Genomic DNA, 27992 nt, shown 5'->3' on the forward strand with positions numbered 1-27992 from the left:
GTACAGAAGAACGAGACAGCTCGTTAGGATAGGACTGATCAGAAGTGTCCAGGGACCTGGACAAGGAGTGGAAAACCAACCTTCCCTGCACACAGATACTCAAATGAGTAAAAAAGCCTCTATCAGAGCGCGTAACCAACGAGCAAGTACCAAATATCTTAAAAGAGTCTTTGAGAGAGAGCAGTCTTCATCTCCCGTTCCAAGAGCACACATGGAAAAGCGAATTCTCCATACATGGTAACTTTCTTTCCGCACCCAGTGGTCTTTCTCTGAAGAAAACGACCTTCTGGAGCACAAGGACCCACCAGATTTGTCCCCAGTGAGCCTTGCTCACCCACCCCAGACTCCATGGCTTCCTCCGGAGCCTGCTGAGCCCTGCTCTGCTGAGCCCGGCTCTGCCAGGCGGGACGCGCTGCTCCCGGGTCACGTCAGCCAGGAGCTGGCTGCTTTCTGCTACCTGCTGTCAGATCCCTACAGCCTTAGAGCCAACCCCCACCTAACGGGACGGATGCAGAGGTGGCACAAGGAAGGAGCCTTTTTGGACAGGATTTCGAGCAAATCCCTTTGGGACCCAGACTATGTGGCAGTACACAGAGCTCCATCTACCGCAGATCCCGTCCCAGCTCCATCTACCGCAGATCCCGTCCCAGCTCCATCAAACACTGAATATTCCCCAGGGTTCCAGTGCCCGCACGGGTGCCCTGGATCCTGCAGCCCCTGCCTGCAGAGCCGGGACCCCGCAGCTCCCCAGGACCGGGAGCTGCACAGACCTAAAAGAGAAGCAGGAAAACAAGCACCTTATTTGCCTGAGAACATTAGATATGCATCTTGCTCTTAAAATGACATATTCGTTTGATCTTGGTGCCTCCTGGGCAAAAAAGGATGGCTGCAAATGATAAACAACGGCAAAAAACCAACAGGCCACCGCTTCTCAGACCAAGAGAAAACAAATATCCAAAGTAGTTCTGACAACCTCATAACGGACCCCAGTTATTATCAGAGCAAACAATGGCAGACAAGAAATCAAACCAATAAAAAGCTTAGAACATCAGAATAAAAACTTTAATTGATGCTTTAAAATGCAGTAATTTGCTTCACTGCCATCTAGTGACAATTCCACCCAGTTCACAGCACAGTGACAATGACATAAAACAAGTTTAGCTCTGTGAAAGTGTTTCAGTGATTGTATCATGTACTCATTCCATTTGAGAGGCAGTCAGCTGAGGTGTTTTGGGTGACAAGGAACCAACCACCAGCAAACGAGCTCTTCTTGGAGCTCCTCTGTAAGACGGTGCAGGGTTTGCCGGGGAGGCCTGAGGAGCAGCGCGGCGCTGGCGTCGCACGTGTGACGGGGACAGGAGGGCCCGGGCTGCCGCGGCACAGGGAGAGAGGTCTCGGCAGGGGAAGAAACACACTCAGAGGGCTGACTGGCGACAGACAGAGCGCTTTAAATGAAAGGCACTAATCCAAGAATATATGACCATATATATTCATTATATATACGGCCACAGAGGCAGTCAGGCTGGCAATCAGAACAAGGTGGCTAACGGTGACAGCAGCCAGGCCGCGGCACAGACGCGTTCCCAAGGTGGAGAGAGGGAACAGACAGTTCTGGCAGGGAGGCCCCGGTGGCAGGACCGCGGCAGGATCCCGGCAGGATCCCGGCAGGACCGCGGCAGCGGTGCGGGATGCCCCGCGGCCAGGAACGATGGGCAGGGGCCGCCTCAATGGAACAGTCGCGCGGTGCCCACAGGTCAGCCCATCACTGGGAATTCGGAGGATGCTCATCCCACACCGTTCCTCTCCACGCTGGAGACAGGAAGGTGGGGACCTGTTTGCCTCAGGTTTAATTCCCCTTTGCTCTCCCCGAAGGTAGCGCTGGCACAGCCCATGCCGCGTCCCGGACCTGCGGCTGCCAGCGGGACTCCTGAACTCAGCTGAGAACCGACAACAACGCAACGATGGGGTACAACCTGTCCTATGGAAAACTGCCAGGTAAAGTCACCTTGGAAATCTAAGTGACTGAGAACTATTTATTGTATTACTACCAGTTCCTACCAACACTTAAAAGACATCAGTCACTTCAGAAAAGTCTAAATACTGCCAAGTGTTGGCCCTGGGCTGTCTGTCCTGGTCTGCCGCACCAGCCGAGCTCAGCGTATAAACAATGTGAAATACAGCGTGCTGTAGTTTTATGAGGGAAGATCTAAGTCTGAAGTTTTTCCAAAAATATTTACACATGAAATCTCAAAACCTCCAAAGACTGTTTTTAAACAGATTTAAATAAGCTAAACTTTAAAACAGTGTTTTGATAGGCCCAGAGAGTCTCTCCAGAGTCCTTTCTTGATAAACACATCATCTCAGTTCATAAACTGCGTTGTGTCAAGACAGCCAAGAGCTGCCACCCTGTAATTCCGACCAACGGCTCGTTGCCAACAGGGCTCTGGAGACCCAGCCCTGCTCACCGCCCCCAGAGGCACCGCTGCCCCCGCACAGGGTTCCTGGGCTGTTTGTCTTCTCCCAATGCTGCTGGGACGCGTACCTGCACCAGCCGCCCTGGGGGAGCCTCGAACACGCGCACTCGCACCGTGCGCGTTTGTGCTGTCCCTGGATCTCAGCAGGAGGCACAGACGCCCTGCTGAGGCCAACAAGCCACGGGCGCGTTTACTTTGACACGTGCAATACTTAGAAGCGCTGTTTAAACTCGTGTTTTCCAGGCTGCTTAATCCGAGCAGCTCCTGGAGTTGCCCAGAGACAGGACGGTTCCTAGAGGACAGTTCTAAAACAGCCCCATTTGTGAAACACTAGAAACGTGCTCTAAACCCGTTGTTTTCCCCCGTTCTGGCAGATGATCGTCTGAGCCCGGACAACAGCAGCGCGCCCAACGCCACGGCGGGCTCGCTCGGGAGCGCCGCGCACAACGAGTTCACCACCATCGTCCTGCCCGTGCTGTACCTCATCATCTTCCTGGCCAGCATCCTGCTCAACGGCCTTGCAGTCTGGATTTTTTTCCACATCAGGAATAAAACCAGTTTTATATTTTACCTCAAGAACATCGTGGTCGCAGACCTCCTCATGACACTGACGTTCCCGTTCAAGATAATCCAGGACTCGCAGCTGGGGCCGTGGCACTTCAACTCCTTCCTGTGCCGCTACACCACGGTGCTGTTCTACGCCAACATGTACACCACCATCGTGTTCCTGGGGCTCATCAGCATCGATCGCTACCTGAAAGTCGTGAAGCCCTTCGGGGACTCGCGGATGTACAGCATCACCTTCACCAAGGTCCTGTCGGCCTGCGTGTGGGTGGTGATGGCGTTCCTGGCGCTGCCCAACCTGATCCTGACCAACGGCTACCCCACGCGCAGGAACATCGACGACTGCCTCAAGCTCAAGTCCCCCCTGGGGCTGCAGTGGCACACGGCTGTCATCTACATCAACACCTGCACCTTCGTGGTGGTGCTGGTAGTGCTCATAGGATGCTACATCGCCATATCCAGGTACATCTACAAGTCGAGCAAACAATTCATCAGCTCATCGAGCAGAAAGCGGAAGCATAATCAAAGCATCAGGGTTGTCGTGGCTGTGTTTTTCACTTGCTTTCTGCCGTACCATTTGTGCAGAATGCCCTTCACTTTTAGCCATCTAGACAAAATTTTAGACGACTCCGCACATAAAATCCTGTATTATTGTAAGGAAATGACTCTGTTCCTGTCCGCGTGCAACGTCTGCCTGGACCCAATCATTTACTTCTTCATGTGCAGATCATTCTCGCGAAGGCTGTTCAGAAAATCCAATATGAGAACCAGGAGTGAGAGTATTCGATCGCTTCAGAGCGTGAGAAGATCAGAAGTGCGCATATACCACGAATACACCGACGTCTGAACTCACCTGCGCAGAGACTTTCGCTCATTTGTGAGAACGCTTGTACATCGTGTAAATAAAACGCACCTTTGAGTATCCGACCACGGCGTTTCATTGATGCGCTGACTCGTACAGCTTTTCCGTTCCAGCTTACTGAGACCTGTCTCCAACCTCAAACCCATGCAGAGAGCAGGTTCTGTCCGGAGGGGCTCCGGGGGCCGGTGGGGGGTTGGTTGGTTGGTTTTTAGGGCCACCGGCAGCCGAGGACGCCGCGGCGCAGACCGCAGCCTGGCTCGGGCTCTGGAAAGGGCTTCGCCGCCATCCGACAGCGTCCTCGCTCCCTGTGGCGCCGGCAGCGCCGCCTGGTCCAGACAGAGCCTCCCAAGTGCTTCACACCCCTCTCAAAACACCAAACGTAGAAAACTCAAACACAACCCTAGCTTCATTCTCTTCTCAAAAAAGAGTCCTGTTAAAAAGGCTTTTCATTCCCACTTAATCTCATTCTAAGTGAGGAACCAACAAAAATGTCCCTTGACAGACTTGCATGTCATACGACTGAGCAATCAACATCAAGCTCAAAATTTACTTTCTATTCCTGCTTAATACAACAGGAATAAGACCTAAAGCACTAGGAATTTTTTGTTCAGAATTATTTAGAACTGCAGCTGCTTTCACCTCTGGGAAACAATAACCGTTTGCAATAAGTGGGAGAAATGCAGTTTTGGAGAGCAGTTCAGTGAACACCTTCAGGGTCTCACCTGACACTGCAGCACCCACAGGCAGAGCAGAGCAAACTGAGGGCACCCAGCACCCGTGAGGAGACAGGAACGACAAGACCGGCACAGCAGCTGCTGCTGGGGCAGCACTGACCAACAACACGTCATTCGGAACAAAACCAAGGCCTGGGCAGCGCCCAGCAGAGCTGTGCTGACCCGGACACCCCGGCCCAAAGCCCAGAGAACAGCGAGGACGCGCTGGAATTTCACCCTGGAAACAGAACAACACCCACACAAACCGTTCTGTCCCCTGCTCCACCGGGGGCTGGGTCAGATTTGTTCACAGTGAGAGCTGCTCGTGTAAAAAATAAACAGGCAACTTAAACCCCACGGACTGTGAGGAGCTGACAGGCGTCCTGAGCAATCCGTGCGTGCAGGATCTTGTGCAATGTAGTGCAACTGAGCAGGCAGAAGGGGGCGTCGGTCCCTCACCCAGCGCCCGATTCCTACAAGGACTTCTGATACAGGAAAAACGTTTCCTAAAATAATGCTGAAAATGCAGAATTCAGGTAACTAGATGCAGTGCTGTAGAACACCTTCGAGGGACCTTCCTACCGAAACAAGGAGTTCTCATTTTTAAGAAAACGCCATTAGTTCCGGTTTAGATTCCATTTTACGTACAATGAAAAAGCTGAAGTGTAAGCACTATAATATTTGGATTATATATTCAGATCAATGCAAGTGTTATAAAACTATTTACATCGCTCAGGGGAGACCATTTCTGGAAAGGGAGACAAGAACCACAGAATACTGGGTGGAAGGGACCACAAGGATCATCTGGTCCTTGGCAAGGATATTCTGGGTATTTACCCTGCTTTAAATAAAAATAGTTTAAATGGCCAAAATACCACAGAATAAACCCTGTTTTCCAATCTGTACAGAACTATGTCCACACACAACCTCCAAGATTAGTCTGCAATCACATTTGCCATCCTGTATTCCTAGGGGTCTGCGCAGGTACAAAACCGCACTGAGAGCCACTCCGGGGACTGGGTAGCGCAGTCCAGTTCTCGTGAGCACCGAGTCAAGGGAAGCGGCCGGCGTGCTGCGCTGGCCCTGTCAAACGCAGCGTGTGGGACTGGGGGGTGAGTTATGCACACAGAGACGTGAATAAACAACGGCTCTCAGCAGGTCTTATATGGTTAAAGAAAACCAAGACCAAGCGCTTCTGGTCTCCCTTTTACAATGCAAATAATGGTAAATCACAGGATTTATGGCTCGTTAAACTGCTCGATAATGACTGTGTTAAATTCACACACACAGCACAGCCTCGCCTCTGATGGCAGCCGTTCGCCCCCCTCCAGCTCCCCCGGCCCGGGGCAGCCTGCTCAGCACCCAACAGCCCCTTGGGGACGGAACTGTTCCAGCACTGGCCCCGCACGGGACGCGCACACACACGCACACGCACACGCACACGCACACGCACACGCACACGCACACGCACACACATACACCACGCTTTCTCACCACACACTTGTTGTTCAACTCAAGGCTGCATTTGCACAGGATTTCCTCCCAGGAGAAAGAGTGCTGCTGTTCCCTAGGAACAATTTCTTACCCAAGAATGTGTTCCCGAAGCAGGCGCCCCGGGCCATGCCCATCTCAGACTGGCTGGAGAGCCCATTCCCCGGGGGACCAGGAGACGCAGTGGGACCACAGGGGTCCTGGGCAAGGGGGCGGCTGTGCCCCCCTCCCCCGGTGACTGTGATCACACCACACTGCACACAGCCGCCCCAAAATAACCTTATCTCGGCCGGATGTCTCTGTGATAAGCCTTTCTCGCCGGCTGATGCACGCACTTACATACAAACAGCATCCTTGAAGATGCTGTTTGTGAAATATTTTCCCAGGGCTAAAAACAAGTTTACAAAAGAACATCCCAGTCCCCAAATACCAGATAACTACATCTAATTTGTTTGATTTTGACACGGAATTTTGCTCCTTAGAAGTTCTCCTCGAAAGAAAAAGGTACAAGCGAGCTCACAGGAGGAGTCTGAGGCGCTGATCTGCCTCCGTTTCGGAGCAGCACAGCAGGCACAGGAACGCGGGCTGTGTGGCACCAGACACCTGTTTGTGCAGGACACCGTATGCGACTGGTGGTTGTTCAGGGGCAGGCGCCACAGCAGATGAGAGCCAACAACGCAAGGAGCACGCAGCCCTGAGCTCTGGCGGGTGTCCTCACGCAGGGAGCTTTGTGTCACAGAGGAGCGGAGCGGCCCAGCCTGAACTCCCCTGCCATGGGTGATGGTGGAAGAAACGTTCGGACGCACTCGGAACAGCTCCGGAGCACAACCTGTGCCGGAGGTTGGTCACTACATACATGATGCCCTTTCCTTCTGTACTTTCTCTAGCAACAACCCTCACTGTGCCTTCCCACCAGCACGGCTTCCCGGGCATCTTAAGGACAGAAACTAAACCCCCAAAAGTTCTCTAAACCTATATTTGTGTTGACGCACAGCAGAATCTCATGAATCAAGCAACTGCAATGCCACAGCTGGCGTGACCGTGACCATTCCGAAGTGCGCCAGCGCCATCGCCAGCACGGGCCGCCCTGGGGGGACAGCGGTGGCACCTGAACGTGGCCAAGGACCCGCGCACTGTGTCTGAGAGCTCCCGGTCAGGCTCAGGAGACTGTTCACACGCTGCACAGACACCCGCCCAGCAGCTTTGATGGGGGGAAAACCGGGATCCAGAAGCCCTGCAATCCTTCGGCACGAGCATGCCTTCCACTAGGGTTATTCCAGAATCTTACCTTGTTCATTCTGCTTTTACCAATTCACAGAGCTTGGCAGCAGAAGTAATAAGATCTACGTGTTTTCACATTCAGAAGCATTGGAAGCATCGAGTACTTCATCAGAAGGTGGGATAACGGGGCACAGACCTGTAAAATTAGTAGTCAGAGATATTGCTGCTGTGTGGCAATGGTCTAGCGGTCTGAGATCCTCCCTTTAGAGCAGCCCCATCTGGAGCTGCCACCACGGCTGCGGAGCTGCCACCCATGGCTGCAAGAGCTAACACCACTGCCACCCACCGTGCTCGTCTGTCCCCAGGCACGGGAGCACCCGGTCACCAGGTCGCTTGTACACCAGCCGTTTCACCTGTGTCTGGAACCTGTGTTCTCCGGGTCTGACACACAGCTCCATCAGCAGGACCATTAACAAGGCTTCCTCTCATAGGCACTGAGCTCAGACAAAAAGTTCAAATTATTTTCTTACTAAAACAACAGTTAGACCAGCAGAAGTGAATCTGGGATTTTTGGGGAAAGACCTATACAGCTAAAGGTAAAACGCATTATCAGTCTGTTTTTAAGCCACCAAAATATACGATGTACAGCAGGAGTCCTCTCGCAATCGCGCTCACTGCTGGCTTTCTAACCCTTTGCAAACAGCAGCCAAATCTTTAGGTCCTTAAATACTAAAGTTGGCTGGCATTTTGGAAAAATATCCATGTTTTCATAACAAAGTGACCCTTCAGTTTGCCCTGCTGTCCAGAGTCATTCCAACGGGGTGAAACTGTACACAGAGCTGAGACAGCCCACCCACCACTTAAGCTCTTAATCCTCTGCCCCAACAACCGCTCACTGAAGTGCACAGGAATCTGTGTGCAACGTTTAACCCATCACACAACAGCCCTTGCACTTGGAACCACCGCGTTTCTGGAGAGCTGCACACCTCAGTGTTGTACCAGCAGCGCTGTGACCCGTCTATTTGGTCCTAGCTTAACAATTCTAAACAAGTTTTAACCAAGAATGACATTTCAAACACAAAAGCACAGCCATGTTGTTAGGCAGTCCTACAATGACATCATTTCAAAAGATAAACTATGAAAAAGCCATCCCCAAATCTGCTCACTGTTGGATTCTGTTATCTTTCAGCATATTACCATTTTTGAGATAATTTTGTACCAATGATTATGAAGCTTGAGCTTTCTGCTCCATCACAAGACCTGCACAACTTCTGAGAGGGAACCTGCACGTTTGAGGAGTTCAGCTCGTGCTGGGGTGACTCTGCCTGCCCAGAACTGGGTTCCCGGCCCCCCTGGAGGGGACGGCAGTGACACTGCGCCCCAGGCCCTGACCAGCCGTGTTCTGCTGCTCCTGCTCAGCACCTCGGAGGTGGCCAAAGCTGCCGTGCTGCCCAGAGCAGTGTGGGGACTGCGGCCGGCACAGCCTGGTGGGGACCACAGCCCGGTGGGGACCACAGCCCGGTGGGGACCACAGCCGGCACCATGGCCAGCACAGCCTGGTGGGGACCGTAGCTGGCACAGCAGCCAGCACAGCCTGGCAGGGACCACAGCCTGGCTGGGACCACAGCCGGCACAGCAGCTGGCACAGCCTGGTGGGGACCACAGCCTGGTGGGGACCACAGCTGGCATGGCACCCAGCACAGCCTGGCGGGGACCACAGCCTGGTGGGGACCACAGCTGGCATGGCACCCAGCACAGCCTGGTGGGGACCACAGCCTGGTGGGGACCACAGCTGGCATGGCACCCAGCACAGCCTGGTGGGGACCACAGCCTGGTGGGGACCACAGCTGGCATGGCACCCAGCACAGCCTGGTGGGGACCACAGCTGGCATGGCACCCAGCACAGCCTCCAGCCTGGTCGGGACCACCTGGTCAGGAAAAATGAACATGCAGTCGAAACTGTTCCGGGATTGGCCTCCCCCAGGTCTGAGCCGCAGCTCTCCACCTGGGCCCTGCCATCGGTGCGCACCACGGTCACGCTCTGCCCACGGGCTTTCAATAGAGCCAAAAGTATGTAAAACACGAGTTCTGTCCCCTGACAAGGAACACCTTGTGCCTGATGACAACATCCGTCACTGCAGATGAGAACTGCCAAGACTCAGCGCTTCAGGACACGCAGAACCCGCAAATTGTTCAGCAGTTCCCATGGGCACCCTTGGTCCCAGAGCCCGGTCACGATGGGGGTGCCCGGATTCCACGTGCACCCACGCGTCCACGCGCCGCAAAGCCAGAGACCGACCACGCGGCCAAACCAGGCGGCGTCTCCGTGAAGAAACACCGTTCTGGGCAGGGCAGGACGCACGCACAGCACAGGTGGCCGCGGTCCTGAGCAGCCCCAGAGCCTCCCAGGATGGGTTACTCAGTGTCAGGGCAGGTGGTGGGAGGTGACACTGCCTGACGATTGCCAGATGTGACGTTGCCAGGAAGCCTCTCGTCAGTAAAGAACAATGAAGTGTAAACCTTACAGGCAAATCCCCTGATGGGGTGAGATGGTTAATGTGCAGCAACCCTGAGCGCAAACAGACAGCTCATGGACTTGCCAATGAAGATGCTGCAGAGCACATCGTGTGGGTCTGCAGATTTTATGACTCTAAAAAAGGAAATTTGCAGGCAAGGCAGAAGTTCACTGTTCTTGCTTTTAATAAAAGGACAAGAGAATCCCATGACTGAAAGTTTCCATAGCTGTTCCCATCGAAAAGGACAGCACACAACTACACACACAACCGCAACGTGTGTGTTTTCTGATGGCGACTGGGTTATTACCTCGAGGAGCGCTCATTCACCCAGAGAAAACCAACATCTTCTCTCGTTCGTACTCAGATGAAGACGTAAGCATGGCGCATTTCTCCCTCCGACGAGAGCAGCTGGACCGTGCAGAAATCCTGACAGTGCGAGGGGTGACACACAACGTCCATGGGACGTGAGTCCTAAACCTGCAGCCACCAGCCCATGGGGCAGATGCAGGGCCGGGGAAGCGGGCTGGTACCAAACGAGGGAGCTGGCACCACGCTAGGGGGCTGGTACCGAACCAGGGGGCTGGCACCACGCTAGGGGGCTGGCACCGAACCAGGGGGCTGGCACCAGCAGGATCACCACAGCAGCTGCCACCTGAAGAGGAAGGACCTGGTGCTGGGCAGCTGAGAGGGGACCAGAGCAAGTCCCTGCCTCAGACACCCGAGAAAGTGACTGAACCCCAGTTCACATCACGGTCCCTGCCCAGCACCCCCGAGAGCTCAGAGGCAGGTTCTCAGAAGGCCGAACACTCACACCGCTGCAGAAATGGGACATAAGGCAAGTTTAAAACTGTCTACGAAACAAACAGCCAAGCTCACCACCCAAAAGCAATGAACAATTGACCATTATGGCTCTGATCTGGAAGTCTCAGAAATAACCGAGGAGCAAGAGCACTTGCAATAGCGTAAAGACAATTCTGTCTCTGAAGACACCCCTTGTTTCCCTGGGGTCTGGGGAGGGCAGGGGCTGGGGCTCGGCTGTGAGCGCAGGACACGCACTCGCGGCGATGCAGCGGCTGACGGAACACTCACCTGTGCACACCCTGCACACCGTGCAGCCCGGTCTTGTACTGGGAGAAACAGACGGAAAGTCCAGGAGCCAACCGTGTATTTAACAGAGGGTTTGGGCTACGCACTGTAAAGCAGAGCTCAAGTCATGTACTAAATAATTATTGACAGAAATATACACAGCTTACATATTTCACTTTTTAAAAAGTAAACAAATAAACTTCAATTCCTCTCCCCAAACCTGAGATCTCTGAACATACTGCTTTGCCAGCTTCACAACAAAGGTATTACCTTTGCCATTGCCATACATTGCCACCAATTTTGTGCTTGATTTCAAAGCCTCCCAGTAAACATATGGAAAGAACAGGAAGGGAGGAAGACAGACAAGTAATAAACGTTCAAAGAAAAGGAACAACTAAAAAGCAAGGAGCCATAGAGCAGGGGTGCAGCGCGTATTCCCGGAGCGTGGCTCAGCCCCTGCGCTGCGCTCCAGCACCAGCAGCCGCTCTGACGGCGCTGGGCTCCACACGCAACGTCACAGCCGGGCCTGGGAACGGCCGAGGAAAAGCAAACACGGGCGCCGAGCTCCAGAGCGCCGGCTGCTCTGCCAACTGCACAAACGCGGCTTTCCTGACCGCAGTTCAACGCTGCTCCGCGGGGACGGAAATAGCCCGGCCATCTGCAGCCCTGAGCTCAGCCCAGCAGCTGCTCCACTGCACCACGAGCCACCGCCGCCGATGGGGAGATAGCTGTCACTGCACAGCGCGCTGGCGGCTCCGCCGGTGCCCTGCGCAGCGCACGGGAGAGCGGAGCCAGCCGGGAGGGACTGACCCGCCGTGGCTGTGGGGACACGGCAGCGGGGACGCGGCTGCGGGACGCGCTCTGCACACCTGCCCGCGGGACGCGCTCTGCACACCTGCCCACGGGACGGGCTCCTTCTGCACACCTGCCCACGGGACGGGCTCCTTCTGCACACCTGCCCGTGGGACTCGCTCTGCACACCTGCCCGCCGGACGTGCTCTGCACACCTGCCCGCCGGATGCGCTCCTTCTGCACACCTGCCTGCGGGACGCGCTCTGCACACCTGCCCGCGGCTGACGAGGGACACACGTGATTTGATGCTTCCTTCCAGGTGAAAGGCTCTGCCTTTGCACCACGTTTCTGTACGACACCAACGCCCTCAAACATTCTCTTCTGACTTTAAAATAGCTACCGCTGTGATTCATTTTTGTAACTGACTAACAAGCTGAGTGGGAAATCATCCAGGCGCTACGCAAAACACAAACAGATCCCGGGAACGAGCAGCCACGACAGTAAATGAACACGGCAAAGCAGGACAGACGGACGCCCAGGACGCCCCGGCGCTGCGCCACAGAGCCAGGTAAGGGCTGCTCCGCACCGGGCATCTGGCAAGAGAATCTTCTTAAGCAACTACTGCCATTTTCATTTACAAATAGGGAAACATAACTACATAGATCTCGTAGCTTAAAACACCAGAAAATAGAATACAAAAATCCAATATTTAAATGGTGAATGTTACTGTTACAATAGAATACTAAAAAGAACTATTTCTTTATTTGAGCCACATTTTCTGCCTTTTAAATACCCAGTTTTAGGAGAATAAAACTACTAATCATCAAAATGCCTTATTGACACACTCCTACTAGAACAAATCCCACTTTGACAGGACAGTCACTTCTAAAAGCTGATCTGTCTAATCATCCAATATCTAATCATAAACTGCCCATTCCCAATACTCTGGTCCTAACTTCTCCTTTCATCCACCACTCCCTAATTGGGACATCGTTACTGATGGGGGATCACAAGGACCTCAGTGTGGTTTTTTGGAGGCTTAATAAGAAAGAATTTGGATTAGACCAGAAACACCCTACATGCAAACAGCTCAAAGCACTGCCCAGGTTTCAGTGCAGGTATCAGGGTTTGCACAGATACTTCGCAAGCTCTAATCTTCTAATGTTAAAAGACTGCAGTTTTAGAATCATTCACACCCTTGTCTAAAAACCAGAAATGAAAAGAGAATGAAAACTTCAACTTTCAGGAGAATGAGGCTGTTAAAGTTCAGCTTTCGAAAGTGCCAGGGGCTGCTGGGCAAGATGAAGAAATGAAACAACCCCTGGTGGGTCTTGCAAGACAGAAATGAAATTCTGCCCTTGAGGTGTCCCCATGCCACAGCCACGGGTGCCTGCGCTGCCCTTCTCAGGGCCCTGGAACGGAACAAACAGCCTTATCTACAGCTGCTCCCGTGCCTCTCCCCGCTCACCTTGTCCTTCATAGCACCGGACATCACCGACACAGCGGGCAAACGGCCGCACCACCTGGAATATTGTGTCCAGTTGTGGCCCCTCAGCTCCAGAAGGACAGGGAACTGCTGGAGAGAGTCCAGCGCAGCCACCAAGATGCTGAAGGGAGTGGAGCATCTCCCGTGTGAGGAAAGGCTGAGGGAGCTGGGGCTCCGGAGCTGGAGAAGAGGAGACTGAGGGGGGACTCATTCCTGGGGATCAATATGGAAAGGGGCAGTGTCAGGAGGATGGAGCCAGGCTCTTCTCGGTGACAACCAATGATAGGACAAGGGGCAAGGGGTGCAAACTGGAACACAGAAGGTTTCACTTAAATATGAGAAGAAACTTGTTTGGGGTGAGGGTGTCAGAGCCTGGCCCAGGCTGCCCAGGGAGGTTGTGGAGTCTCCTTCTCTGCAGACATTCAAACCCGCCTGGACCCCTTCCTGTGGAACCTCAGCTGGGTGTTCCTGCTCCATGGGGGATTGCACTGGATGAGCTTTCCAGGGCCCTTCAGCCCCTGACATTCTGGGATTCTGTGTGTGGCGCCTTCGGCGGGCAGCCTGGCACACATGGCTGGCACTGCCATGGCGACAGTGGCCTGGCACACACGGCCGGCACTGCAGGCACCTGTGCTCACCGGTGCCAGCCCGGTGGCCACAGTGACAGCAGCAGGTCCCCCGCGCCATCCGTGTCCTGGGCGGGCAGCAGGACGAGCGAGATGCTGGAAGCGTGGCTGTGGGGAGGGCTGGGGGGTCCCACGTCCCTGCTCCCCCAGCACCGGGCTGTGCGCCACACTGCTCCATTAACCCGGGCACAAAAACGCCCATTTTCCTCATCCCCGCATTGCCTGAAAACGTCGGCTTGCAACGTGTATTTTTGCTAGAGGGCGAGCGGCTGGGGAGGAGGAAGGAAGGGGGAGCACACGGAGCACAGCGAGGAGCCCAGACCCCCAGGCGACGCTGCACCCTTTGTGGAGCCCGTCCCACGGCAGCGCGCGCAGCACCGCGGACGATGGTATCGCAGCTCCTCGTGACTTCCTGCAACAGCAACGCGATTGTCATCTGCTGGCACCCGGGTGCAACTGCTCAGCACCGCGCTCCGTGCATCCGCGACAAACCACCACCCGACACCTCGTTTTAAAGAGCTGAAATATACGTGGTAGATTTTGCATACTTCTATTCTCTGGAGTATGGAGATGCAGACATTGCCTTGTGACAGATCTTATCATAAGAACAAGAAAATAATGAAATCTTCGTCTCCTGGCAAACTTGCAAGAGGTCAAACGTCCTAACGCATCAGAAAGAACACGTTAGAGAAACGTTCCTCTCTCAGCAGCTCCGTGCGCTGGGCACCGCGTGTCCTGCAGAGCTCCGACACCAGAGACCACGTGTGGCCCTATCTCCGTCCCCACACACCGCAGCGCAGGGCACGCGGCCCGGGGACGGTGACCGCTGCCAGCAGCCGACCCCGTTACTCACCAAGCAGCTGCACCGCTTGCCATAAACAGCTTAAATGCGCACTCAGTGCCACACAACTTCATTATATTCGGGGGAAAAAAGAACTTGTAAATATTATTGTTATGTTCAGTAAAGCAGCCATGAACTTTGAAATCTGACAGCTAAGTTACAGAAGAAAAAGTGCCTTGGTGATATTGGAAGGGTTATAAATGATAGCGTTAAGAGCTTGAATACAGAAGGAACCAAGCATTTTTAATGGTTGACGCAACTTTCCTTTTGTGTTTTGCCAAGACGACATGATTTGCAAACTGAGAAAGCTCAAAACTTTTCTATATTTTACCAAAACAATCTTGTTAATTGGTGAACCAAGCCTGCTGCTTTTGCACAACTAGTTGATATTATTTACATAGAATAAATAGACTTTATGGTGGACCAGGCATTTGAACACAAAATGCTGCCCAAGTATGAAAGGCCATTGCCACCTACATATCACGAATTGCTGGGTGCCAACATGTACCCTCCAACACACACCAGCAAACAGCAGTGGCTACGCAGCAGCACAAAGAAACAGCAGTGATGGAAGAATTGGGTAGAAGGGGGAAAAATAATCCCTAAGTTTAGTCATGGCCTCAAGCAGCATCTGGACACAAAGCTCCTAAGCGGACCCACCAGTGCATGCCAACGAGGAGCGGTCACGGTGTCCGGATGAACCCGACGCGGAACGCGGGCTGAACGCCGGGGCTCATTTCCAGCCACACATCCCTTGTGGAGCCACCGCGAGTCCTCGCGTTCCACGAGGGAAGAGGATGCTCCTGTGGGGCAGGGGGAGGCCTGAGCAGGAGCAGGAGCAGCCCAGGCGAGAGCGGGCGGCTCCTCTGCGCAGCCCAACCGCGGGCACGGAAACCTTCACGGTCTCGCCTGGGGAGGAGAACGGTTTTCAATGGCCGCGTGCCGCCATCCGAAACAAAATGCCAACTGTTATTGGCGCTTTCCAGTTGTCTGAGGGGACGGCTGAAGGATACGGAGGGAAAAGGGGAGAATCTTCTAGTTTTAGCAATATCACCCCCAAACTTACCCGTTATCACCTACTAATCCTAACACACCTATTCACGTGGTAACTCCAGTGTGACACCTGCCCCGTGCCATCTTACTCCTTTAAAAACCCAACCAAATGACGACAAACGCCCCGTGACTGGAGCCGACACACCGAGACGGGAGCGCAGGTCCGATGGAGCAGCACCAGGACCCGCGGGCGCCGGGGGGCACAGCGCAGCACCCGCTCCCTGCTCCGGCCGCAACAGCACCGCGCTGCTCAGCCGCAAAACGCACACGAGACAACGTACCAAAGGAAGCCAGTTTTACCTATTTAAAAGCAAATTCTCATTTCTAGTTATTGAAAGGTCGCGTTCAGGTTCCAATCTGCTATATGGAGGCATCAGCTACAGCTCTGATTGTGGCAATAAGGAAATTCTTTATTTTCTAAAAGACAGGGTGGCTTTTTTTTCCCAGCTCCATGGCACGTGTTTTCCAGTTGCCGAGGTTTTCATTTGCCAAACACAACAGCATTGTGTCTATATCTGTTCTGCCCTCCCTGCGGAGGATAATCCGCCCCCATACACATCCTGCCAAAGAAAAGCTCGCAGCAGATGTGATTCCTTCTCGGAGATCCTCTAAAATCTAGATCTGAACGACCCGAGAGGACCAGCCTGGCTCCTACATTACGCTAACACGCAGACACGTGCTGCTCCAAGCACCCGCGTCCCGCAGGCTGTGGGGCGGCACACACGGCCGTCTGAAGTGAGCGGCAGAGAATATTGGCAAACACCAGGTATTTCCAGGCCTGACTAACAGAAGAGCAATCTCTGGGCCTGGATACAAACCAGAACATTGGTACAAGGAACATTCATATTCCTCACGTGCTTCCTGGTAAACCAGGGCTAAAATTACACTCTGGTCCTTAGGGATAATGGGATGTGCTGGGGTCACATCCCTGTGTGTCGGTGCCCCCCCAGTTTGCAGCACATAGGCCGATACTTGCAGAAAAGGGCAGCACAGGGCTTGAAGACAACAGATTGAAACCAAACAAATAAGCAAATGGATTCTCTATCTAAAACAGCAGTAAACCCTTAAACATCAAAGAGTGAGATGGCACCACTTGGAAAATACTTACTATGGAAATGATAATGTGGCAATTCCTGAGTAATGTGCCAGGTTTATTGTGAAGTAAGAGCAGAAATCTTGTACTAATTAGTCTTTCTCTGCCTCCAGGAACAAGGACATGGTAGGATGCCCAACTCCAGCAGCAACTCGTCGGGCAGCGGCTGCAGCCACAGCACAGTGATAACCAGGACGGTCCTGCCCCTGCTCTACTGCCTCATCTTCCTGGCGGGGCTGGCGCTGAACGCCGTGGCCGCCTGGCTCTTCCTGCACGTGCCCAGCAAGAAGAGCTTCATTGTCTATCTCAAGAACATCGTGGTTGCCGATCTCCTCATGAGCCTGACGTTCCCTTTCAAGATCCTCGCCGACTCGGAAATCGCGCCCCCGCAGCTCAACGCGTTCGTGTGCAGATACTCCGCTGTTGTTTTTTACACGAACATGTACATCGGGATAGCGTTCTTCGGCCTCATCGGTTCTGACAGATACTACAAGATTGTAAAGCCGTTGTTCGCCTCCTTTGTTCACACTGTTAACTGGAGCAAGGTGGTCTCTATAATTGTATGGTTATTGTTAATGGTTATATCGTTTCCAAACATGATCTTAACTACTGAAATCACTAAAGAAAATTATTCCAGAAAATGTATAGGTCTTAAAAGCGAGCTGGGCAGACAGTGGCACAAGGCATCCAGTTATATTTGCACAGGAATATTCTGGGTTGTTTTTCTTCTGCTAATCATTGTTTACACTTCTATATCCAAAAAAATATACAGCTCTTACAAAAGGTTCAGAAGGAGCTCGGAAGCGACCAAGAGGAAAACCAACCGCAACATATTCAGCGTCATGTTCGTGTTTGTGGTTTGCTTCGTCCCCTATCACCTCTGCAGGATCCCGTACACGCTCAGCCAGACCAGCTCGCACTTCAGCTGCCGGGCGAGAGCCGCCCTGTTCTACGCCAAGGAGTTCACGCTGGTGCTGTCCGCGGCCAACGTCTGCCTCGACCCCATCATTTACTTCTTCCTCTGCGCGCCCTTCCGAGAAAAGCTCTATCAAAAACTGCAGCTCAAGCCGAAAACTTCAAGCGAGGCTGAAATCTCTAAATCCAAAAGATCCAACACGCTTGGGGAAAGTATAAACATAGTGTAGGTTCAGGGCTGCAAAATAACACACGTTTCGGAAAGGGACTCAAGTATTCAGGTCTCAAAGAAACCGAACAGATGAGAACCAGCAGTAACAGAAAAAGCTTTCAGCATAAAGATACCACGTGGAGTTTCTCTGTATAAACACATTATTGCGTGTTGCCAATATATTTACTACGCGCTATCGCAGCTGATGCTGTGAGGGCGTTATGGTGGGATACGACCTGTCTGGATCTCAAAACAGAGGAGTAACTGGAACAAAACCCCCGGTGCCCCAGCCAGGGACTGCCCAACAGTCCAACTGCCCAACAGCGACACGGCGACGGCACCGGCCGGCCCAGGGACCGGGACATGGCCCTGAGCCCACGTCCCACAGCCCACGGACAGGACCGGGACCATGGGCAGGGACACGGCCCTGACCCCACGTCCCACAGCCCATGGACAGGACCAGGACTGCGGGCAGGAACACAGCCCAGAGCCCACATCCCGCAGCCAGAACCAGGACTGCGGGCAGGGACACAACCCAGGGCCCATGTCCTGCAGCCAGGTCCGGGACCGCGGGCAGGGACGTGGCCCAGGGCCCACGTCCCACAGCCCATGGACAGGACTGGGACCCCAGACAGGGACATGGCCCAGGGCCCACGTCCCACAGCCCATGGACAGGACCAGGATCCCAGGCAGGGGCACGGCCCTGGCCCCATGTCCCACAGCCCATGGACAGGACCGGGACCCCAGGCAGGGACACGGCCCTGGCCCCATGTCCCACAGCCCATGGACAGGACTGGGACCCCAGGCAGGGACACGGCCCTGGCCCCACGTCCCACGCTCCAGCTCCCGGAGCAAGGCGCCGAGGCAGCGCGCAGCGGCAGGAAGGACTATCGCAACAGCTGTGGAGAACACATGAACCAAAAATACAGATGAAATCCTCAAAGATCTGCACAGAGCCTCTAAATATATATATATGTATAGGATTTCTTAGGGAAAACACTCAAACTTAAACATTAAGCACAATTGTCACCCTTAGGCATCAAATGTAAGAGCACTTCTATAAAACGCGATGCTCAAGACAAGCATCTAAGGAGGATCCTTCTATAAACCGACACGGTTACACTGCACCATGCTCCTCAGGGCTTCTCCGCAGTGCCACGGTGAACGCAAAGATGTCCACACCAAACTGAGATCTTAGTAACTCCCTCTGTTGTTGCAGAGACGGTAAGAACACTCAAAGAGCCATTGCAAAACACACGGGGACGCAGCCTAGAAACTCTGGGGTATATTTAAATCCAGCAAGAACGATGTTTTGGGTTTTCCTATGCTTTTGAGACAATGATAAGCTATTTCTCTTTGTACAAAGATAGTAGCTGAAAGCCACTAACCTTCTATATATAAATACAATATCTTTTTTTAACTGTATTTTCCAGTGCAGCCTTTTTCTTTTTTCTTGATTATTTTTATCATTGCACAGGGAAAACACACTGGTGCACAAAGCGCCCACAGAAGCTTTCAGGCAATGGCTCTGGAAGCCGAATGCTTTCGTTTCACTTTACAAAGATGAGAGAGGAACAGAAATATCATGTGCTCACCTTTCTGCCACTGTGCTTCATCCCAGCCCCAACAGACACTGCCTCGGGTGAGACGTTTATAAACCTACCGGCTTTGAGCCTCCTCCTGGGCTGTGGGAAACTGCTGGTGCAAGAGCCCCACGAACCGCGCCACGGCTCTGCCGGCACACGGGCGCAGTGAAACTGGGGGACCGAGAGTCTGCACACACTGGGGGGCCACCCCAGCCCTTCCCCCTGCACACACTGGGGGGCCACCCCAGCCCTTCCCCCTGCACACACTGGGGGGCCACCCCAGCCCTTCCCCCTGCACACACTGGGGGGCCACCCCAGCCCTTCCCCCTGCACACACTGGGGGGCCACCCCAGCCCTTCCCCCTGCACACACTGGGGGGCCACCCCAGCCCTTCCCCCTGCACACACTGGGGGTTCACCCCAGCCCTTCCCCCTGCACACACTGGGGGGCCACCCCAGCCCTTCCCCTGCGCACTCTGCACACACTGGGGGTTCACCCCAGCCCTTCCCCTGCACACTCTGCACACACTGGGGGTTCACCCCAGCCCTTCCCCTGCACACTCTGCACACACTGGGGGTTCACCCCGTCCCTTCCCCTGCACACTCTGCACACACTGGGGGTTCACCCCGTCCCTTCCCCTGCGCACACTCTGCACACACTGGGGGTTCACCCCGTCCCTTCCCCTGCGCACACTCTGCACACACTGGGGGTTCACCCCGTCCCTTCCCCTGCGCACTCTGCACACACTGGGGGTTCACCCCAGCCCTTCCCCTGCGCACACTCTGCACACACTGGGGGTTCACCCCGTCCCTTCCCCTGCGCACACTCTGCACACACTGGGGGTTCACCCCAGCCCTTCCCCTGCGCACTCTGCACACACTGGGGGTTCACCCCAGCCCTTCCCCTGCGCACTCTGCACACACTGGGGGTTCACCCCAGCCCTTCCCCTGCGCACTCTGCACACACTGGGGGTTCACCCCAGCCCTTCCCCTGCGCACTCTGCACACACTGGGGGTTCACCCCGTCCCTTCCCCTGCGCACTCTGCACACACTGGGGGTTCACCCCAGCCCTTCCCCTGCGCACACTCTGCACACACTGGGGGTTCACCCCGTCCCTTCCCCTGCACACTCTGCACACACTGGGGGTTCACCCCAGCCCTTCCCCTGCGCACACTCTGCACACACTGGGGGTTCACCCCGTCCCTTCCCCTGCACACTCTGCACACACTGGGGGTTCACCCCAGCCCTTCCCCTGCGCACACTCTGCACACACTGGGGGTTCACCCCGTCCCTTCCCCTGCACACTCTGCACACACTGGGGGTTCACCCCAGCCCTTCCCCTGCGCACTCTGCACACACTGGGGGTTCACCCCAGCCCTTCCCCTGCGCACTCTGCACACACTGGGGGTTCACCCCAGCCCTTCCCCTGCGCACTCTGCACACACTGGGGGTTCACCCCGTCCCTTCCCCTGCGCACACTGCACACACTGGGGGTTCACCCCGTCCCTTCCCCTGCGCGCTCTGCACACACTGGGGGTTCACCCCAGCCCTTCCCCTGCGCACACTCTGCACACACTAGGGGTTCACCCCGTCCCTTCCCCTGCGCACACTCTGCACACACTAGGGGTTCACCCCGTCCCTTCCCCTGCGCACTCTGCACACACTGGGGGTTCACCCCGTCCCTTCCCCTGCGCACACTCTGCACACACTGGGGGTTCACCCCGTCCCTTCCCCTGCGCACTCTGCACACACTGGGGGTTCACCCCGTCCCTTCCCCTGCGCACTCTGCACACACTGGGGGTTCACCCCGTCCCTTCCCCCTGCGGAGCCCCCGCACCCCCCACCCACAGCCTGGGGCTCCACCGGCCCAGCCAGCCCCAGGGTCTATGGGAGAAAGCTGCGTTTTGGTTCTGTTCTTTCAAGAAAATACATTATTTATCTGTTTCTTTCAGAGCTCCCTGGCTTGTCCAACTGAAACCTCGCAGGCTCTTCCTCCCAGGAAGGGAAACTGCTTGTGGGGAAGGGAATCTGCTGCTTTGAGGGAGAGGTTTTTGTCATTTATGGCAAAAACATTTAGTTCCTTACATGGCAGGGCTTGGTATTTGCCCACGTAAATCTAAATAACTGTGGCTGTGAGAGCACAGTAGCACACGGAAACGAAAACGCTTCCACAGTATGTGCTTGTCTGACTTTTTAATTACTTTGCAAGCTTTGAAAAAAGGAGGCAGGGCCTGTTGAGATGGGACAAGGGTGATGGGTTAAACTAAGGGAGGGAGATTCGGGCTGGCCATGAGGAAGGAATTGTTGGCCCTGAGGGTGGTGAGAGCCTGGCCCAGGTTCCCAGAGAGGTGGTGGCTGAACCATCCCTGGAGACATCCCAGGCCAGGCTGGACGGGCTCTGAGCAACCTGAGCTGGTGAAGATGTCCCTGTCATGGCAGGGGAACTGGGGAGCTGGGGAGGTCCCTCCAACCCAACTGATCTGTGGTTCCAACTGCACACACAAAATGTGAAGAGGTACCAGAACTGATCCCAACGCCAGAACCACCCACAACCATCTTTGGTGTGTCCAGTTCAAAACACAACTCTCCCGCTGCTCTTAGAAAGGTCACTGGATTAGGTTTGGTTTTTATAAGGTTTAGATGTTCTTTTCCCCAGCCTTGTTCTCAGAGCAGATTTAATCATTTTGGATGAGTTCCCTCCTCGCACCCCCAGCCCGGGCAGCCGCGCACCACGGAAAACCTCTAACGTCAAAAATACAGCAAAGCTTAAACCACCAAAAATAGGGGTTTGTGATGAGAAGTGCTCAGCGGCTTTAGTACAGTGAAATCTACCACCTGCATCTGTGATTTATAAACATAAAGGACGTTTTAAATGAGGCTTATAGACAGGGGACGAGGATGACACTGACCCACGCTAAAAACAGAATCACAGCTCGGTGGACTCACGTTCTCATGTTTCCTCTCCTCCCAAAACACCTCTGTATGGAGCATAAATCATCTTTCAGTAAAGGTTTACGCAGCCATCACACCGGGGTTCAGCCCTGGAAGAGTTGTCTAAGCTGCAAACTGACCCTGCAGAAAAGGGGAGACACAAACACACAAAAACCGACTGAATGCTGCGTTTCAAGTTTAAAAAAGAAAAATACGAGCACACAAAGACCGGTTTTTCATCACGAGCGTACCACCACAAACCAGCCCGCGTGTGCTCAAAACCACACATGGGATCTTCGCGGATAATGAACTTCACAAACATTTCGACAAATATGGCCTGAACTTTAAGCTTATGACTAAACTTCAAACCAGACATTCTTCACTTGTTTCCTCACAAAGCTCTGGTGCGTGATGTGTAAATTCCTGTGGATTTCCAGCTGTGACAACGCGCTAACGTGGGGGTTTGGTACCACTGGCAGGACCTCGGCTCCTGGCCTCCTGTTGGACGTTTGCTCCTGTTCGTTTGGTTTTTAAAAAAAGTTCAATTATAAACATTTCCCTTAAATCCCTAAAGTGTCATTATTATTTTTAATAGTGCTTGGCAAGTGGCCAAAGGTTTAGAGTTGTAATTGCTATTGGTGGAGTCCGTGTGCCTGTAAATCTGCAAAACAGGTTACAACTCTAGAAAAGAGATCATGCAGGGATATGAAAGTGAAAGAGGCCAACTGCAGGTACCCCGGCTCCACACCGATCTTTGTGTAAGGCACATGGGGGGTGGGGGGAGCTTCACATTTGTGAAGCCCAACGCACAGAACCCGCGGTTGCTGCCACACGTCCCCAGCGCCAGACAAGACCCTGGGACCCCCGAGGTTTTGGGGACCCCGCACGGGGCTGACTCAGTGCACACATCTCGTCACCCTCGCACTCGTGGTGAACGTTTGAACTCAGCGTTCACCCTGTGGCCAGGAGGAGCGAGCCCCGCACAGCCCTGGGCCCGCTCTGCGGCACCAGCACCGCGGTGCTCCAGGGACAGTTGGCACCGTGCGCTCCGGGGACAGCCGGCACCGTGCGCTCCGGGGACAGCCGGCACCGTGCGCTCCGGGGACAGCCGGCACCGTGCGCTCCGGGGACAGCCGGCACCACGACACCTCGCTCCGCAGAAATGAGCTCCGAGCCACAACAACCACAACAGCCCGCGCTCCTGCACACGGCACCCTGCCTAACCCGGCTCTTTCTCAGCCTTTTTCCTCCCCGCCACTCAGTTCCATCCCGTAGAGCACCGAGTGCCTGAGGTTCGGCTCACGGCCACGCAGAGCCCTGTCCTCGGTGGCGGGGGGGGGACACCGTCCCCGGCGGGGGGGGGGGATACAGTCCTCGGTGCAGGGGGGGGGACACCGTCCCCGGCGGGGGGGGGGGATACAGTCCTCGGTGCAGGGGGGGGGACACCGTCCCCGGCGTGCCCCTGCCCCAGGAAGGAAGAAAAGGGTTTCTCTGGGCTCTGCCGTGAGCACTGACATTTTCCGTCACCTCTCTTTTAGGTAACGTCCACGTGTTCAGTTATTTGAACGCCGGTCTGAACTGCGTCAGTCGGCACAGTTAAAAACCACAGAGGCGTTGAACAGCAGCCGCTGCGGCAGAGGAAGAGGCTGCGCTCCCGGGCTGCGGAGCAGCCGCCCAGCCACGCCGAACCCTCGCAGGGCGATGCTCGGAGAAGCCCCGGGACGCTGAGACAGGTACGTGCCTTGGTCTTCATTCCAGCCCGTCTAGAGTACGTGAAAATAGAGCCTGAACGCGGGCTGTGCCGAGCACAGGGAAAGCCAGGCCCAAGCGTTCTCACCGGCTGAGCTCTAACCCCAACGGGTGACCCTCGGCGGCTCCGGTTCAGCCGTATTTCAGGGCTGGGTTTGCCGGGACTCCCACCCCGGCAGCTCCTCGGCCCAGCACAGACCCAGGCTTAGCAACTGCCTTCCGTGACAGAGCACCCTGAAAGCCAATCGAGAACAAACCGCTTCTCTCCTCTTTTAAATCACCGGAGGATCCTCAGTCACTTTGGTTTACAAATTCTGCACATCTGGATACACGTCTTAGAGCAGAAAACAGGTGTGCGAATGCAGTTCTCTCATATTATATATTAAAATTAGGAACAATAGGATAAAATAGAAAGCTGTTGCAGCCCAACGCTATTCCAGACGTAGATGTACTGGTTTTGATGCCTCCTTCCCCGCAGCGCCCAGTGCAGCAGTGCGCCAGCACAGCGAGCCGGCACAGGGCCCTGTCGGGCACGAGCAGCACGTGTAATTCAAGTAAGATCAACACTTTCCTTCTTTCTCCCCTGTGATCTCTTAGTGAAGTGTAAAAGGGGAGTCAGCAACCATATTTAATAGCAGCTTCTTTCAGAACGTGCGTTTTCCTAAAGGCTTCAGAAAAACGTGAGGTTAATTTCTCCTCTGTTCAAGTAGGACTGACTACAACTGTTTGCTCATCTGATCTATCTGCGTTTTAACACGTTTTTATAGAACAAGCCACTACAAATATTACTCTTCTTTATGGAATAGCTTCAGTTGTTCAAAAGTTATGAAGTCCTAGTACGACCATTGTCAACCAGATGCTTAATCTTGAAGAAATTCAACCCTTTTTCTTTGGTGGTTTGGTTGGTTGGAGGGGGTTTTGAACCAAGCACACACCCAGAAGGACTGTGCTCATGGGAAAGCTGCTCTGAAGTCCACATGCTTTCTAGAACCAGTCCTAATACATCTCCAAACTTTCCTGACACAAGAGCAAAGCTCTCTTGGGTACCTGTGAAGCAGCACAAGGAGAGAGACAAACACTTCTTCCCAATTGTGTTTTTCCCCGAAACCACCCCAACACACCTCTGCGAGCACACCTGCTGTGCTCGGCCAGCGTCCCTGATGGCTCCTTGGCTCTTTCTGTAGGTCCCTGATCTCCTGGCAGCAAAACCGCCCGCACGAGAAGCTCGCCATGCCCAGCAATGCCTCGCAGTGCCTCGTCTGGGAGCAGATGGAACCTTTCACCTACTTCTACTACTTGGTTTTTCTCATGGGATTTATTGGAAGTTGTTTTGCGCTGTGGGCATTCACGCAAAAAGATCAGAACCAGAAGCCTATGAGCATCTACTTAATTAACCTCTTAACAGCGGACTTTTTGTTGACTTTGGCGCTGCCAGTGAAGATCGTTGTTGACCTAGGAGTCGCATCCTGGAAACTGAGGATATTCCACTGTCAGGTCACAGCCTGTTTCATCTACCTGAACATGTACTTATCGATTATATTTTTGGGGTTTGTGAGCATGGATCGTTGCCTTCAGCTAATGCACAGTTGTAAGATTTACCGCATCCAGGAGCCTGGCTTCGCCAAGATGTTGTCTGCAGTCGTGTGGACGATGGTTCTCCTCATCACGGTGCCCAACATGGCGATCCCGATAAAAACCATCGAAGAAAGACCCGGGACAGGATGCATCGATTTCAAATCGAAATTCGGAAGGGACTGGCACGTGTTAACCAATTTCATATGCACAGCGATATTCCTGAACTTTTCAGCTGTGATACTGATCTCCAATTTCCTGGTTGTCCGACAGCTCTATCGTAACAAGGACAGCGAGAGCTACGGCAGCGCGAGGAAAGCCCTGCTCAGCATCCTGCTGGTGAGCGCGGGGTACGTGCTGTGCTTCGTGCCCTACCACGTGGTGCGCATCCCCTACACGCTCAGCCAGAGCGACGCCATCGCCAGCTGCCCGCTGAAGCGCGCCCTCTTCATAGCCAAAGAGTGCACGCTGCTGTTCGCCGTGTCCAGCCTCTGCTTCGACCCCATCCTCTACTACCACCTCTCCAGATCCTTCCGGCTGAAATTCACCGAGGCGTTTGCGGCACCCCCGGAGGAGAAGGCTGCCACGGCCGCGGGGGTGCGGCAGAGCGGGGAGCAGGACGCAATGTGCTGACTCCAGAGCCTGTTGGAAGGGTGTGCGAGCTTGCCGCGGCCAACGGCATCGCCTGCCCACGCACGAGAAACCCCAACAAACCCACGGCCTGGGACACCTCACGGCGCAGGCTGGACCCGCAGAACGTGCCGTGACGCCTCCAGGCCCGGCTCACGCCGCGGTGGCCCCGCGCGGAGCAGCGGCGCTGCAGGACACGGCGCCGTCACAGCCTGCGCCCGCAAAGCCACCCCAGCCGTGTCTATGGGAACCACCGCAACTCGCCTTTCTAAGTTAAATATTGTGTACTCACTGTATTAAATGACTTGGTGCAATCAGGTGAAGAGATTATTTAATAGCAGTTCATAAGCTGCGAACTTTTGACAGATACCATTAACGCAACAGCATTTTAGAGGGCATTAATTACCCCAGAACGTGATTTTAAGCTGCACTGATTAGAAATTATTGTATCTGCTTACATTACACCTGCAGTCTTTATAAATAAATTCTTGCCCTTGCCAAGTTCCATTGCCTTTCCCTGCGCTGCCTCAGCGAACACGAGAAACGCTAACGGTACCACAGACAATTCCACGAAATTTTAAATTAAGCTAAAGAATAAGCACAAATATCCAGTGTGTTCTCTCTGCTGGTTTTATCTACAAGAATTTATAAAACAGCAATCAATTCTATTAATATTATCATTTACAATTACTTTAAAAAATAATGCGTATGTAGAATAATCAATAAACCAAATTTTAAGTCTGTTTGCATGGGCAAAATGCAGCTACCTCGGTTGGCTCCGGCTGTGAGTCAAACACTTCCGGAACTAAACCTAATCGCATCAGACTTCTCTAGTCCTTCAAATGGACAAAATACCAATGGAGCTTTAAGCAACATTCAAAACTGTCCTGAAGAGAAACAGCCCACTCGGTGTTCTCGTAACAACGCACCTGCAATGAATCGGAACCCAAAACTGAGGAGTTAAAAACGTAACCAAAGAAAACTGTGGTTAACACATCATTTTCTCACATGACACTCCCTGTGTTGATAAGACTGTTTAAAAGTTATCATCCTTTAAAAGAACAGAAACAAATAACTGAGCAGAAACGTTCTCACCCAAGCCTTGCTCAGTATTCGGGCCCTTTCTCCAGCCCAGTAGAACACAAAGAGCCACCTGAACAAGTGCTCAGGGTTGGGGACGTTACTCGCGGGCTCTCTGGTGCCCATGAGCCCCCAGACAAAAGCAGCAGTGCCCTGAGAGTGCGGGGAGGGACCGGGAGTGCGAGGACAGCGTGGGGACACAGGAGGGACAGAGGGACCAGGAATGAAAGGACAGCCTGGGGCATGGGAGGGACGGAGGGACCAGAAATGCAAGGACAGTGCGGGACACGGGAGGGACGGAGGGACCGGGAGTGCAAGGACAGTGCGGGACACGGGAGGGACGGAGGGACCGGGAGTGCAAGGACAGTGCGGGACACGGGAGGGACGGAGGGACCGGGAGTGCAAGGACAGTGCGGGACACGGGAGGGACGGAGGGACCGGGAGTGCAAGGACAGTGCGGGACACGGGAGGGACGGAGGGCCCGGGAGTGCGAGGACAGC

At 54.1% G+C, this 27992-nt stretch overlaps 3 protein-coding genes and 1 long non-coding RNA gene across 5 annotated transcripts in view; 3 read left to right on the top strand and 1 right to left on the bottom strand.

Annotated features, from left to right (window-relative positions):
- The window catches only part of LOC136105291 (uncharacterized), a 78193-nt gene that overhangs the window by 41815 nt on the left and 8386 nt on the right, over positions 1-27992 (bottom strand). For both annotated transcript variants that reach the window (XR_010651845.2, XR_011740571.1), the window contains exon 2: positions 22477-22602. This is a non-coding gene — a long non-coding RNA (uncharacterized lncRNA). The remainder of the gene's footprint in view (positions 1-22476; positions 22603-27992) is intronic.
- On the top strand, positions 1913-3899 carry GPR87 (G protein-coupled receptor 87). The gene is made up of 2 exons (XM_065844971.2): positions 1913-1995; positions 2849-3899. Exons 1-2 carry the CDS (start codon positions 1962-1964, stop codon positions 3883-3885), a joined length of 1071 nt encoding a protein of 356 aa, XP_065701043.1. The 5' UTR covers positions 1913-1961; the 3' UTR covers positions 3886-3899.
- On the top strand, positions 11989-19322 carry P2RY14 (purinergic receptor P2Y14). Its single transcript, XM_065844896.2, has 2 exons — positions 11989-12287; positions 16932-19322. The coding sequence occupies exon 2, from the start codon at positions 16950-16952 to the stop codon at positions 17961-17963; it is 1014 nt and encodes a 337-aa protein (XP_065700968.1). The 5' UTR covers positions 11989-12287; positions 16932-16949; the 3' UTR covers positions 17964-19322.
- On the top strand, positions 24042-26814 carry GPR171 (G protein-coupled receptor 171). Its single transcript, XM_065845062.2, has 2 exons — positions 24042-24194; positions 25395-26814. Exon 2 carries the CDS (start codon positions 25441-25443, stop codon positions 26413-26415), a length of 975 nt encoding a protein of 324 aa, XP_065701134.1. The 5' UTR covers positions 24042-24194; positions 25395-25440; the 3' UTR covers positions 26416-26814.

Source organism: Patagioenas fasciata, chromosome 9 (assembly GCF_037038585.1).
Source record: "Patagioenas fasciata isolate bPatFas1 chromosome 9, bPatFas1.hap1, whole genome shotgun sequence".
Classification (NCBI taxonomy): Eukaryota; Metazoa; Chordata; class Aves; order Columbiformes; family Columbidae; genus Patagioenas; species Patagioenas fasciata.